The sequence below is a fragment of the Mesoplodon densirostris genome, chromosome 10 (genome assembly GCF_025265405.1).
Source record: "Mesoplodon densirostris isolate mMesDen1 chromosome 10, mMesDen1 primary haplotype, whole genome shotgun sequence".
NCBI lineage: Eukaryota > Metazoa > Chordata > Mammalia > Artiodactyla > Ziphiidae > Mesoplodon > Mesoplodon densirostris.
The window spans coordinates 65,733,066-65,748,395 of record NC_082670.1 but is presented as its reverse complement, the minus strand read 5'-3'; the positions used below and the strand labels follow the sequence as shown (position 1 = coordinate 65,748,395).

The 15,330-nt window shown below is 42.2% G+C and overlaps 1 protein-coding gene across 4 annotated transcripts in view; it reads left to right on the top strand.

The window, feature by feature from the left end:
- Positions 1 to 15,111, top strand: part of MYRIP (myosin VIIA and Rab interacting protein) — a 178,502-nt gene extending 163,391 nt beyond the window's left edge. For all 4 annotated transcript variants that reach the window (XM_060110078.1, XM_060110077.1, XM_060110079.1 and 1 more), the window contains 5 exons: positions 4,262 to 4,423; positions 9,052 to 9,156; positions 9,269 to 9,329; positions 10,753 to 10,871; positions 15,079 to 15,111. In XM_060110078.1, the coding sequence (XP_059966061.1) occupies positions 4,262 to 4,423; positions 9,052 to 9,156; positions 9,269 to 9,329; positions 10,753 to 10,871; positions 15,079 to 15,111 (480 nt within the window). The remainder of the gene's footprint in view (positions 1 to 4,261; positions 4,424 to 9,051; positions 9,157 to 9,268; positions 9,330 to 10,752; positions 10,872 to 15,078) is intronic.
- The last annotated feature ends 219 nt before the right edge of the window (positions 15,112 to 15,330 follow it).

The window sequence follows — 15,330 nt, the reverse complement described above, 5'->3', positions numbered from 1 at the left end:
TCTGAAGAGCGCGCCTGGCTCCTCATCCCTTCGCTGCCTTTCTCCTTTGTGCTGAGGAGCCCGGGGAATGGCAGAAATAGAAATGGCAACACTTAGTCTGCCCTCTGAACACTGGCTTCTGCAGACCAAGCCACTGAGATAAAAGAGAACATCCTCATTTGCAAGAGAATATTCATCTTTAAGAAGTCTTATGAAGATTTCAGAGCTACGTAAGATAAAACAAAAAATATCACATTCATATGTCTTATCTCCTGTTTTCATAAACTGCCTTGTTAATCCACTTAATTAGGGTAGGGCATGGGGATTTTAGAATTTCCTTAGTCTCTTAGCTTTGACACTTCTCACCTGCTGCCTGGCTGTGAAATCAGCTGTCTCCCCTAAAGGTGGGAGAAACCTCTGACCAATGCCAGCCTCCCCTGCACGCACAGTGGGGACTCAGTTCCTTGGACTGAATGCCTGGGGAGCTCTGAAGCACAGGGTTCTACTGTACCTGTAGGGGTCTGTCTGGGAGAGGAAAGTTTCAGGAAGGGAGTGTTGACTCAGGTGTGGGCAAGGATAAGGGGTGCTGTAGTGCCCACAGAGTAGCAGTAGGAGGAAGTGGTCACCACCCTCAGGCAGTATAGCCCAGGGAGAACTGGAGCCTGGAAGAGCGCCCCCTAGTGGGAGCTGTCGCCATAGAATCCAGGAAGGGAAAAAGCAGGGAAAAAAGGCTCTTACTTCTTTTTTTTTTTTTTTTTTTTTTGAAGGCTCTTACTTCTTTCTCCTCCTGCCTTTGATCTCCTGCTGGTGCTTCCCATTGGCCAAACCCATCCCAATCAGCAAGGGAGCCTTGGTGGTAAAGTTTGTATAGGTTAGCGTCACAGAGAACAGAGGAGAGCAGGGCAGAATGGAAAATGGATCTAGGGATCAACAGAGAACAACAAGTATGACCATTTTCAGACCTGTGGTATGAATGGTAGGGGCCCACCAGGGCCACCTTGTGGATTTATGCAGGGTTGTGAGTGGGAGGGGTGAGTCGGCTCCCTCACCCTCCCACCCCCATCTAAGGACCTTCCTCATTTCTTATCTTCCTAAATGACAGAGACCACCTGGGGTACCCCATAATTCCCAGCCACAGAGCCAATGGAGGAATAGTCTCAACTTCCCTTTTACTTCTGCCTTATAACTCCGGCAACCCCAAATACATTGTAGTATACAACCAGTGGCAGCAGGCACAGTGGGACAGCCAAGGGGGGACCCAGCTCTGGCCCAGAATCAAAGATCAGGCAGAGGACGTTGATCTTCCTTCTCAAAGCCCTTGTGCAGCCCCCATAGCACAGGAGAGGTAGAACTTCTAGAAGTGGTCATGGCTCTCTGCTCTCAGAGAACAAGGAAAGAAATACTATCTGTTACTGTCTAACCTTAGTCCCCTAAAGTATATGTCATGGACGTCAAGTCCAACAAGATGCTCTAAGATCAAATAAGCTTGAGAAACCCATATACTCTTTCTAGGAGAACTGAGATACATCTTAGCACATTAAAGACCCTGAGAAGTCCAGCAATAAAGAAATCTGTTTAATGTTCTTTATTCTAGGGGCTTTGACCATAAAGTCCTTCCTTTGAAACACCTATTCTCATCCCTTGAACCACTTTGAGAAAGGCTTGTTGAACCAGGAGCCAGTCAGTGGGGTCACAGGCATCAATGACTAGAGTTTGGAGAGGACATAGATTACTCAGACATGGTAACCATACTTCTCGCCAAAAGTGGACCTTAATTAAGCAAGCATCTCCAGGTTAATGTTTTTCAAATGGGTTATTTTTAAGACTAGAATAACAATTTCATTATATGGCATGTTAATTTTTGTTATTTCAGCCCAGCCACAGAGCCAATATTACAGCCATCTATAACCACAGTAACTCTAGTACGTTTATGCCAACGTTTGAAATATAAATTGTCAAAATATTCCAATTGAGATTAAGTATCACAGCATCGTAGGGCAGGGTGGATCAAGGCATGAAATCTGGCACCAGCCCTCTGGCTCAGTAAATCCCTGTCATGATCATCATCACCATCATCACCATTGTCATCATCCTCTAATCCTTTAGGTGCCATGACCTTGCTCGTAAGTTCCTGTTGAGCAGGTGTCACTGCCAAACCACTGAACCTCCCTATCCCCCTAGTGCCAGGAAAGCAGGCTTTTAGGGAACACAAAGTAAAAGATGAACATTCTGGCCTTGCTGAGAACTTGGAGCGATTTCATATTGCTTTGTCTTGGCAGAGAAAGTAAGGAATGTTAGTGGATGACCATGCCGGTGACAAAACAACAAGGTGCTATTAAGTTGATACAACCATAGGGTATGACAATGTTGAGTTTTGCGTGTTTCTGGAAATATCAAGGTCCTGAGACCAAAGATATGTCAGGTCATGTTTAACCATTGCCACACTTAAGTTATTCATTTCTTTTAAATTCCAAGTTTAGTTTCATTGTGCAAAGCTATAAGTTTATGTTTTTAATTATCAAAATGAATTCCCCTTTTTTTGGTGTGGGTACCAAAAGTGTAATATCCAAACTCAAACTGTGGTGGCCATCGCTCTGATCTCTTCCTCCTCTCTCCTCTCCTCTCCTCTTCCTCCTCCTCCTCTTCTCCTCTTATTCTATTTTCCTCTCTCTCTCTTTCTTCAATTTTTCTTCCCCTCTGAAGATAAGTTTTTCAACCTCACAACTTTTGAGAGACAGATTTTTAACGATTTCTCCACTCAAATAGCTTTGAAATATTCATCACTTCCTTCATGTGACAAACTATAAAGTGTTTCTTGTTTTGAAGATAAGGAGTAAATGGCTATATTAAACTGTGAAGATCTTTTAGAAACAGAAGTTCTCTAATACTTGCATATGACAAAGAAATATAAAACTAAGGGCAAAGTGAAATAAGGCAGTTACCAGCAGACATTTGACTCATGACCCCTGTGTGACCGATGAATCACCCAACTTGATGTCCGCTATGTCAGTCACTGCTGGAAGCTCCCACAGCTAATTGTGCCTGGTGATGCACAAATTTGCTCTCATCAAACCTGCACGTGCCTTTGCTCCACTCTGAAATGTTTTGTAAAATTGCCAGTTTTCACGCAGATGCATGAATCATGCCAAGGAATTGACTGAGTTGGAGCATCTCAGGATTCTTTGCCCTCCTCACCAACACTCAGCATTGCTCAGTGCAAATGACCATGCATGATCTGTGTGCACTGCTCTTGGCTTGCCTAACTCTGTTATATTTTTAACTCAAGTTAAAGGAACTGTTAAAGTAGTGACCGTGCATATCATTCAAGTCAACTCTAAATGGCTGTGATTACATGTTTAGAGCTTTATATACATTGATTAAACCTCATAAACCTGTTTAAGTAATTACCTTCTCTAGATACATTTAGTTCCTTGTGTTGTCCACTGTTTCATCATGTTATTAATTAGGCTGAAGGAGCATTTGTTTCACTCACCCTGTCCTCAGCCTGAATTATTCCAACGATTTTACTTTCTGTTTGCCCACTTTTATGAGAATCACCTTATAAACTCATAAGCCAAAGTAATTTTTCCTTTAATTTTCCCTCAAATTACTTCCTTTATCTTATTTTCTCTTTAATCTTCAGGAGCTCTCAAAAAACTGTCTTAATTGATCATAGATTTTATATGCTTCTCAACATCACACTATTTTCTAAAAAATAAGGCACTTTCCTACTACATACTTCATGTTCACTTTCATTCCCTTAACCTGATTCAAGCAACTTCCCAGTACTTAATCAGAGATAATTCATGCAAAATTTGTAATCGTTTTAAATTAATTTCACCTCTTTCATGTTTTCTGAATTTTTCCAAATTCTAATGCCAACCAAAATTTTTATTGGAAAATCTACATCATGAGTTTTTCATTTTGTTTCCTCTATCTTGATATTGTGGTTGTTATAGTCCCTGGACAAATTCACAATTTATGTAGCTGATGTCATGTATTTTTATACTATTTTATTGTATTTTTAAAATTTACAAACTACTTTTTTTTTGCAGGAAAGGTTGGGGGAAGAGGAGGTGTGGTTGACAGTGATGGGGTGTCAAGACCTTATGCTACCACCACTTAAGTGTGAAGAATGTTTATAAATGGGGGGCTCCCTGTCTCTTTCTCCCAATGTTGAGTCTAGTTCTCTCTCACTTCCCTGAATTATGGCATCCCCTGAAGGGGCCCCACCAGTCCTGGGTCCACAGACCTGAGCTCAAAGGCCATTCCTCCTCTACAGGTGTACCTAGCGGCAGGTACCGTGTATGGACTTGAAGGCCAGCTGAGTGAGCTAGAGGATGCTGCCCGCTGCATCCACAGTGGCACTGATGAGACTGAACTGGCAGATCTGGAGGACCAAGTAGCCACGGCAGCAGCCCGGGTCCACCATGCTGAGATCCAGGTAAGAACTCTCCTCTCTGCCCAGATGGAGAACTACTGGGCAAAAGGAGAGGGCACCCCATCTTAAAAAAGAATCATTTCAAAGACTTTGTATCTATCAGTTCCTGCCATCTCCAGCAGACTTTTCGTGGGCATGGTCCTTCCAGGTGGATTCCACCAAAGCCTCTTTTTTTAAAGTGCACCCTTCCTCTCCCCAAATTATGACCTTGATAATATATCTCTTTAAAACCTATGCCATTTTCCTCTTTGACAAATCCTCTGACCCTTGCTATAGAGGCTCCCATTCCATCCCAAGACCACCCTTCCCTAACCTTTATCACACTGGTAAAAATATTTATTTATTTATTTACTTGGTTGTGCCAGATCTTATTTGCCGCAGGTGGGCTCCTTAGTTATGGCATGCAAACTCTCAGTTGCGGCATGCATGTGGGATCTAGTTCCCCAACCAGGGATCGAACCCCTGCACTGGGAGTGCGGAGTCTTATCCACTGCACCACCAGGGAAGTCCCATCATACTGTTGATTACTTATTTAATGCCAGGTTTCCCCACGACAGACTAAAAGCTCCTTGAGGACAGGATTCTAGCTATCTAGCTTAACACAATAACTCTAGTGCCTAGCATAACACCTCACACAGGTTTGGGCCTCAATAAAAATGAGATGAATAAATAAGTGAAAAACGAAGTGTAGATTTCTTAGACCAATATTTTTCATGATTTAGATACGGCTGTTTTAGAACTAATTACTATATTATCTATAACTTTCTGAAGATGCTTGTTTGCAGTTTTCATGGATATTCCCTTAGCCTCTGACTCTGGATCAAAATGGACTGTGGACTAAGTAACTGATTCTCAAACTGGCGTCCATGGACATATACATACTCAGGGACCCATGAGAAATGCTGGTCTCTGCAGCATAAGCTCAGTGTAGACCCCTGGTTCACTGATATTTCTGTAGACCCTGCATCTTAAAACTGCATCCTCTGGAGAATGGGGATCAATTGAAACCATCTCTGGATAGAGAAGATGACAGTTTGGGGTGATAATTTTTTAAAATAAATTTATTTATTTATTTTTGGCTATGTTGGGCCTTCGTTGTTGTGTGCGGGCTTCCTCTAGTTGCAGCAAGGGGAGGCTACTCTTTGTTGTGGTGCGTGGGCTTCTCATTGAGGTGGCTTCTCTTGTCACGGAGCACGGGCTCTAGGCACGTGGGCTTCAGTAGTTGTGGTGCATAGGCTCAGTAGTTGTGGCTCGTGGGCTCTAGAGCGCAGGCTCAGTAGTTGTGGCACACGGGCTTAGTTGCTCCATGGCATGTGGGATCTTCCCGGACCAGGGCTTGAACCTGGGTCCCCTGCATTGGCAGGCAGATTCTTAACCACTGCACCACCAGGGAAGTCCGATAATTATTTTTTTAATAAATATTTTTATCTTAAAGAACCAAAAATCACAACAGCTGCTCATATCATTCAGCACTCTTGAGAATGGGAGGGAACCAGTTCTGTGCTAGGAATGGCCCAGGAATGGTCTCATCACAAATGGCCCTGTTGACTGTTTATTACCAGCAAGAATGGCTGAAGAGCAACTCTCCTCAAAAATCATTTCCCACAAATGCCACTCAACATTTAATCAATTTATAGTTAATGTTATATGAAGTAGAATCAAATCATTTGTTTTCTGGGGGTATATTTTGCAGCAAATACTTCTTGAATGGTTTAGCAGGAAGTAATACTGTTTATGGGTGTTTGGGAGGGTTTTATTGGATAATTAGTTATTCATGCCTCTAAATTTTTCTAGGCTTAAATTATTGGAGCCATGTTTTATGGCACAAAATCCTGGAGTCCAAAATGTCCACTTTCCATGTGTTTGAATGTGCCTATTAATTTATCATTCATTGTTAAATATTATAATAATGTCATTAATAATACCTAATATTCAGTGAGTCTTACTGTGGGCCAGGAGTTGGGCTTAACCCTTGAATTCATTATTGTATTTAATCCTTTCAGCACCCCCATGAGGTGGCTATTGTTATTTTTCCCTTTTTATATCTGGAGAAAAGGAGGCTCAGAATGGTTAAACCGAAGTCAAATAGCTAAAAAGTGATGAAGCCAGGATTTTAACCTAAGTCTTTCTGGCCTCAGAGCCCACATTCTTCACCAGTCTGTGCTGTGTAGTTTCCTGAAAAGTGTGCTTGTCCTGCCCTCAGGTATATATCCACTTGCATAAGAGTCCTTACTTTGCATGGGAGGTCATCAACCTTGCCATCATCTTTACGGCTCTTTTCAACGTGGGAACCTTTATTAGCGTGGAGACTCTCCTTGTCCTACAGTTGCTGCCAGAGAAGGAAGATTCATTCCTTGTTATCTGTTCTTGTCCAAAGCAGAGTCTCACAGAAGATGTCACTGAGGGTATCCTGCAGGATGGTAGGAGGGTCCCACTGGAGGGTAGATGTGCTGAATTGTGTTCTTAGATTAGGTCACATTCTAGGGTTGCTTTCACCTTGGAGTTAACCTTTGGGACTCCAAGGTGAAAGCAACCCTAGAATCTGACCTAATCTGACAGGATTGCCTGGTGCTGAAGCCAACTGCAGGATGATGCACGGGCAGCGTGCTAAGGATGCTGTCCACTGCATCCTGCAGGGTCACCTCTGTGGGCATTCCTGGGGAAGGTCTCTCTTAACTCTTAATATCAAGAAAAGCTATTCTTCTGAGTACTTGGTCTTTATCTTGTGGGCATAGAGTCGTAAAATGATCTTTTTGCTTTGGCTCCCAGGAAACCCAGAGCAGAACTGGTCATCCCCTTCTAGCAAGTGTAAGGGTCACTGGATATGCAGTCTTAGGGATTAATGGAACACAGTTAGATACAACGTGATAGATGGATGGATGGATAGATAGAGAGATAGATAAACAAAATGTAAGCAAAATCAGCCCTCAGCAGTCTCCTTTCCTCTTTCTGCATCCTTTGCCCTGTGGACTAAAACTGGAAAAATTAACCCTTCTTATTCTAGAGCCTGGCAGTCAGCAAATCAGGAGGTCAGCAACTTGCTCTCCCACTGACCTGTCTCCCAGGGCCCTCTGAGCAAAGCCCTCCATCAAAACTGCTTCCAGGAAAGAATGTGGGCATCAACCCACATCAGTTGCAAATGACTGATAAAAGTTTGTGCAATTTATTGGTCTATAAACCAAAGGAACGCCGTTCTCAGTGTGAAATTTGAGGAATGAGAATAGGAAGGCATCTGGGGGCTAGGAAGGGACAGTGGCCCCTTCTGGGGGCTGGCTGATGGCCAGCTTGGATTCTTTCACCAGCTGCCACAGTCTTGGCCTTTATCTGCCTCCTCCTCCTTATCTGAGTAAGATTGCCGCTCCTCCGGGATAGGGGAAGCATCTCCCATATTTGCTGACCTTTCAGACCTTCTCTCTGCACTTCCTATAGCATCTATCCCAATGGGCTCTGTCCAAAGAAGCCCTCAGTAAATGGCAACAGAATTAGAATTCGTCTTGTGCAGCACAAAATAGCTTAGGGACGGGGAGGCAATGGAGACGTCGGGGCGGAGGGCACACACATTGGCAGCAGGGCCCACTTTCAGGTTTCCTGGCTGATTCCCCAGCAACACTCAGGGTGTGCCATCTCAGCAGGATAGCTGTGATCCCAGCCTCCTCCCTCGACTCTGCCAGCCTCCTCCAGTGTCCCCCATACCAGGCCTTGGCAAGGCCTCTGAGAAGGGGGCAACGTGGTGAAATCATGAGCAGCGGCATTAATGCTGAGCTCTGCTGTGAGATGTTGGGTGTGTTACTCATCCCTCTAAGCCACAGTTTCCTCATCTGTAAAACCAAGAGAATGGTACCCATGTCACAGGATTATGAATGAAGCATGAATGAGTTCATGTATTTAAAGCACTCAACATGGCAACGACACATAGTAATGCCCTTTCCTGAGAGGAGGGACCGTGTTTTCTTCACCCCTGGGGACATGGATGGACCGGGGTTCTTTCCGGGTGCTGAGTGGGCTCTTGTTCTCTGTATCTACCTTAAAACATTGTTGGAAAAAAATCTGAGCTCCTTCTGACCTACTGATGTTATAGTAAAGGAAACTGATGCCCAGAGAGAGGAGGGAGTTTCTCAAGGTCACTTGGCCTCTTAATAGAGGAAATGGACTTGAACCAGGGGCTGCTGGGCTTCCCTCCTAAGACCTGGTGCTGTGGTTTTGGATTCAGGGAGTCACGGAAGAAGGAAGCAGGACCTATAAATCATACTTGCTTTTCAGAGCTCACATCATGTTGTCTCCCTTGGAAGCCTTCCCTCACCCCCACCCCCACCCCTATGCTGAGCCAGATGGCCCTGGGCCATCATGCCCATCGTGCCCTGGGCTTCCATTTATCCCTAGGGGCCCTCTGACAGGGGTGACATGCTATAGAGCTAACAACTGGAAAATTAAATTTACAAAGGAAGGCCTGTGGTTTATTTTCTCACTACAGTACTAAATAGAGAAGCGCTTGGTGGAAGTTGAATGAGTGAATGAATAAATGAGCATATATCAAAGCAGATTTGTTCTTCATAGAGTCATAATACTTTCAACAAAGATTCTCCCCCTCCTGGGCTTTCTCCCTACTGATTCCGCCTTTCTGTTGCATTAAGATTTCTGATATTGAGAGCCGGATTTCAGCCCTGACCATTGCAGGATTAAACATAGCACCCTGTGGGCGCCTCACAAGAAAACGAGATCAGAAGCAAAGGAACCAGGTGCGTTTGTCCCTCACTCCCTCTGCTGGAATATTGCACGACCTGGAAAATGTAGAAGATAAAACATCTCTGGCTTTGCAAAGGTGTACTGATTCCTGTGTTCTGTTTATAGGTACAAACCATAGACACATCAAGGCAGCAGAGGAGGAAACTCCCTGCTCCACCGATGAAAGGTATGCTTAAATCAAACCACAGAGCCACCAAAGCACTAAGCCTGACTCACTCACTCAGAGTAACTCAGAGATCTGAGTTTGAGGACCAGATCTAATGGGGTGTTCTCACCCAGAATTGCCCTTGTGGAGAGTCTATCTTGACTTGAATTCCTCCAAGAGGCAGACCCTGGGACAAAGATGTGATTTGGGAGGTAATTCCAAGAAACACTGATAAGGGAAGAAAGAAAAGATTCAGGGAAGGAAATTAAGCCAATATAATGTACTTTAATTAGTAGTTTGCTGCTTTGGGCAAATGAGGCTAACCCCTGCTGAGGACTTCTGGGAGACAGTATCAACCGTACCTCAGAGTTTCCATCTCAAAGAATAGGAAGATGAGATATTTCAACTCTCATCTTTGCTTGAAGGTTATTTCTGGTGGGGGCATTAACTCCCTGGTACTTCTGACCCACCCCAGCATTCACGGGCCAAGAGAGAGTGGTGATGCCTGTAGTGGGATGCTGTCAGAGTGGGCTGGAATGGTTGACTGTCAGGGAGATGCAGGAAGGACACCAAAAGCATCTAACAAAGAGCCTAACCTAGAGGGATTCCAGCAATGCCAGTCCTATCACCCTTATCTACTGGACATTTTCAACAATTTCCCTAGATTCAGAAGCCACAGAATGATGATGCCAAACTAGAAATTTAGACCTGCAAACTAGAAGAGTAGAAAGTCAGAAGATATATGTTTGAGTCCTGGTTCCACCGTTCATTGTTCAACGAATGTTTACTCAGTGCCTACTTTATATTCCCCAGAGCCCTAAACAGTTAAAATATATTACAGATCCACGATCCCTTACTTCAAACCCTTGGGTCAATATATGTTTCAGAATTATTTGGACTTTAGAAAGGTAATATGGTACATGTACTGTGTATTTCATGACAGCCCCCTCCCGTGGCATCTGGAGTAGCATCTGATAAACACATTAATATCCCTGCAGCAAAGCGTGACAATGTTCATGCTCCATGAGAGGGACAAGGACTTGAAATGGCCACATATCAGTTTAAGTCAGGTTTTGCCATCGGGCAATTTTGACTCCAAAGTTGTAAAGATTTGCTGTTTTTAGAGCCTTTTATATTTCAGAATTGCAAATAAGAGTTTGTAGACTGTATTGGATTATCTCCAAGCTACCTTTTCCTAGAAAGCCACCAATGATGCCTTGATTTATTTGGTCCACCAATCAATCAATCAATCAATTAATCGATAGATAAATAAATAAATAAATAATCAAACAAACAGAACAAAAAGTTTCCACAGTCAGACCTATGGACCAGAATGAGATGCCAGTCTAGAACAAAAATCTGGGTAATCTGGACACCTGGTCTTTCTTCCTTAACCATCAGTCCAGCTTCTGGATAATACTTATTCCTATGTGTTTCCTTTTAGCTGAAAAAATTGAGGCATCTTCAGCGACCACCATTAAAACATTTAACCGCAACTTCATTCTCCAAGACTCCTCGACAAACAGGACTACAGAAAGGAAAAGCACTACCAAGGATTTGATAGTAAGTCATCTCTATCTTAATGCCAATTACTGTCACTGTTGATGGTACCTCCATTCTGTAGCCCTTCTTTCTGTAGGTCCCCAGTCAGAGCCCCAAGAAGCATCCTTCCTGCATGGTCTCATGGTCTCTTGGTTGGGTGGTGGGGGTCCTTATATTGCTAACCTCTTGGGTATGTGGATACATCCTGTCAATTATATCTCCAGCTCCTTGTATGAACCAGATTTAATATAAGAGAAATAAAAATATGTAGACAGAAATATAAGGTCTGATTGAGGTATAAGAGTTTTTATTCTGTTTTTGATTCATATTCACTCTTCCTTAAATTTCTTCTAAGCCATTAATTACTTGTGTTCCAGAAAAAAGTCAGCAGCTGCCCATAAATGTGGCAAAGGAAGGGACAGTGGATAATTTGCATTAAACTTGGAGATCATATAAGAGGGCTAAGGGATTATTACCCTAACACCAACATATGCTTCAGAATTTTGCAAATGCTTGATGCTGCTTATATGGGAGGTGAAGACCCAGCTAAACTGCCTCAGTGATACCAGTTATGCAGAGGGGGCAGACAATGGCTGGGTGACAAGATTGAAGCAACGAAAGGCAAAACTTATTCTGTTGCCTTTTATGCATCACCTGTCACTCCCTTCCCATTCCGCCCCCTCATGTCCCTGTGTCATGAGCACAGAAGCACCAGATAATGGCATAATGGTGGGCATGCCCTTTTGAATTACAAGTTACTGCATCTCTTAGGTACCATATGGCAACAGTGCTGCCCACTGCCTTTGCTTCATTGGCCAGCCGTTACCCCTGACCTTTCAAAGTCCAATTACCTGGCTCCTGGCTGGTACTTCAAAGAGCTAAAAAGAAGCATTATCACACTAAAAGGGCAGACCACTAGGGCCAGGGAAGGAGTCTGTTATAAATAAGATAGTTAAAAATAAATTACCTTAAGGGAAAGTGGAGGGTGGGGGGAGGGATAAATTATGAGTTTGGGATTAACTAATATATATAAAATAGATAACCAACAAAGACCTACTGTATAGCACAGGGAACTATACTCAATATTTTGTTAACAACCTATAAGGGAAAAGAATCTGAAAAAGAATATATGTGTGTGTGTGTGTGTGTGTGTGTGTGTGTGTGTCTGAATCACTTTGCTGTACACCTGAAACTAACACAACATTGTAAATCAACTATACGTCAACAAAAACTTTAAAAATAAAAAAAATTTTTAAAGGATAAAGCTCCAGATCCCCCTCTCTTAAAAAATAAAATAAAATAATAAATAAATTACCTTCCATAGATGTAGAACATAGATCAGTGGTTGCCAGGGGCTCTGGGGAGGGAGAATAGGAAGAAATGCTTAATGGGTAAGAGGTTTTACTTTAGAGTGATGCTATGTTTTGAAACTTGATAGAGGCGGTGGTTGCCCAACATTGTGAATGTACTAAATGCCACGGAATTGTTCATTTTTAAATGGTTAATTTTATGTTTCGTAAATTTCACCTCAATAAATTATTTCTTAAATAAATTAACTTTAAATAACACTGAGAGGTTAAAAATGAAAGAATAGACAACATTCTATGCTAAATAAATGCAAACAAAAAAGAAAAGGCAAGAATACTACTTTCAAACAAAGTAGAATTCAAGGCAAGAAGCACACAGTAGAAACAGGGAGGGAGGATGTTTTAGATACTGATAAAATAAAGTAAGTAAATCATGAGACTTTCTTGAATCGGCAAAACAACAGAGCAACGCAATCTAATGTGCTGGTTGATGACTTTAAAATTCCATTATCAGCCCTTGGAAGCCCAGTACACCAGAAATAAATACAAATTAGATAATTTGAATAGTGTAATTATTAAGCTTTAATTAAGAGGGACTTCCCTGGTGGTCCACTGGTAAAGAATACACCTTATGAAATAATGGAAATGTTCTATATCTGCAGTGCCCAATATGGTAGTCACCAGCCAGAAGTGGCTACTGAGCTCTTGAAATGTGGCTACTGCCTTGGAGGAACTGATTTTTTTTTTTTTTTTTGGTACGCGGGCCTCTCACTGTTGTGGCCTCTCCCGTTGTGGAGCACAGGCTCCGGACGCACAGGCTCAGTGGCCATGGCTCACGGGCCCAGCCGCTCCGTGGCATGTGGGATCTTCCAGGACCGGGGCACGAACCCGTGTCCCCTGCATCGGCAGGCGGACTCTCAACCACTGCGCCACCAGGGAAGCCCTGATTTTTAAATTTTATTTAATTTTAATTAATCTAGGGCTTCCCTGGTAGCACAGTGGTTAAGAATCTGACTGCCAATGCAGGGGACATGGGTTCGAGCCCTAGTCTGGGAAGATCCCACATGCCATGGAGCAACTAAGCCCGTGAGCCACAACTACCGAGCCTGCGCTCTAGAGCCCGTGAGCCACAACTACTGAGCCACGTACCACAACTACTGAAGCCCACGCGCCTAGAGCCCGTGCTCCGCAATAAGAGAAGCCACCGCAATAAGAAGCCTGTGCATCCCAACAAAGAGTAGCTCCTGCTTGCCACAACTAGAGAAAGCCTGCGCACAGCAACAAAGACCCAATGCAGCCAAAAATAAAATATAAATAAATTTAAAAAAAATTAATCTAAATGTAAACAGCCGCTTGTGGCTAGTGTCTACCGTATTGGATAGAGCAAATCTAGAAAATTAGAACAAAAGTTAAAATAGTCAGAAACCCTACTCAGAAGTTTTAAAGCATGTGCACCCACATACACAAGTATACACATACACACACACAACGTGCACATCTCACACATATTTCCAAGTAACTATTGGCTTAAAGAAAAAAGCTAATCCACAGAGCATTTACAAAGTGAAGACATTACATATATCAAAACAAATGAGATACATACAGAACCACACTGAGTCAAATTCACAGTATTAAATCTTTTCTTCATTATTAAAGAAGGAAGAAGCAAAACAAGTGAACTAGACTTTGAATTTCAGACATCAAAGATAAATGCATAAACCAATTAAAACCAAAAAGCTAGAGAAATGATCATAAATCCAAGAGCTTATTCTTTGGGAAAATAGAGAAATTTTTGTTAGCCAATTCAAGAAAAAAAAACCCAAGAAATAAAAAAATAAGAGATTCTAATAGATATGTAAATTTTTTATTTAAATATACAATGTGATGTAAATCTATGCTAATAAATTGTAAAGTCTTAGTTCTAGTAAAATCAGGATCAAATCAGAGTATCAGTAAAAACTGACTTAAATAAAAATTTTAAGTTTATTAAAACTTCAAAAAAGCTTCTCTGGCCAAAAGGTTTTGCTGATAAATTTTTATGAGCTAATTCTCATGCAATATGAAATATTCCAGAGGATTAAAAAATTTCAAAACTAAAAGATTCATGTTGTAAAGCTGTTAAAACCCCAACAACTAAAGGGCTGACAGGGCTGGTAAGTATGTACACATCTTACACACACAGGCACAAACAGACGCATACAAACCACACACCAATAGTACTTCTTCAGAGAGATGAGGCATGCTAAATAAAAATTAGCAAGCTAAATGCAGCAGTACATTAAATAATAAATTACCAGGTAAATTTTACAGGAATCCACCAATACCTTTAATATTGAGATATTGATTAATAAATCCGACCAACAGTTATTTCTTTCCAAATTAATTTATAGTTTAATGCAATTCTGATAAAATTCTCAGTGGGATTTTCTTGGAACTAAAGTTCATGTAAGAATAAATCAGAAAGAATAGACAAGAGCATTTTGCAAAATTAAAGTGATTTTCCTGCCAGATTTTAAAACCAATTAAAAGTTGTAAAGAAACTGATGATTAATGAAATAGAATAGAAAGCTCAGAAATTGATACAGGCACATATGAAAATGTGTTATATGACTTTTTAAGCATTAGGAACCAGTAGAGGAGGTATAGATTATTTTTTTAGAAAACTCTGCTTGGGAAATTAGCCAACGGGATGCAGTGGGAAGGGAATCAATTTGCCTTATTCCATACACCAAAATGAATTTCAGATGGATTAAGAAGTACATGTAAGAAATGCATCACTTTTTGAATACTGTGAAATATTTCACTGGTCAATGGGCATGAATACCTTTTACAACGTAAAAAAAGCAGCAGACGTTGCTGTTAATGGCCTCTCCTCACTTTCACCAAGTGGCTGATTGCATCTGCTCATTTTCTCCCCTCAGGAGCCCACCCTGGAGTCTGCTGTGAGGTATTAGCACAATGGAACTCCACTGCCAGTGACCCACTGCCTCCGGCCGTACACGACAGTGCCTTGACCCAACAGCCATCGAATACTGTACGGATTTCCACCTGAGGAGAGGGCGTGGGGAGGCCACAGTGCACCCCTGCACAGGGCTGTCCTGATACCTCAGCCAGAAAGCAGACCCAGACTTCAGCATCAAGGTCTTGCCTACTCTGCCTTAGGCTCCCAGGAG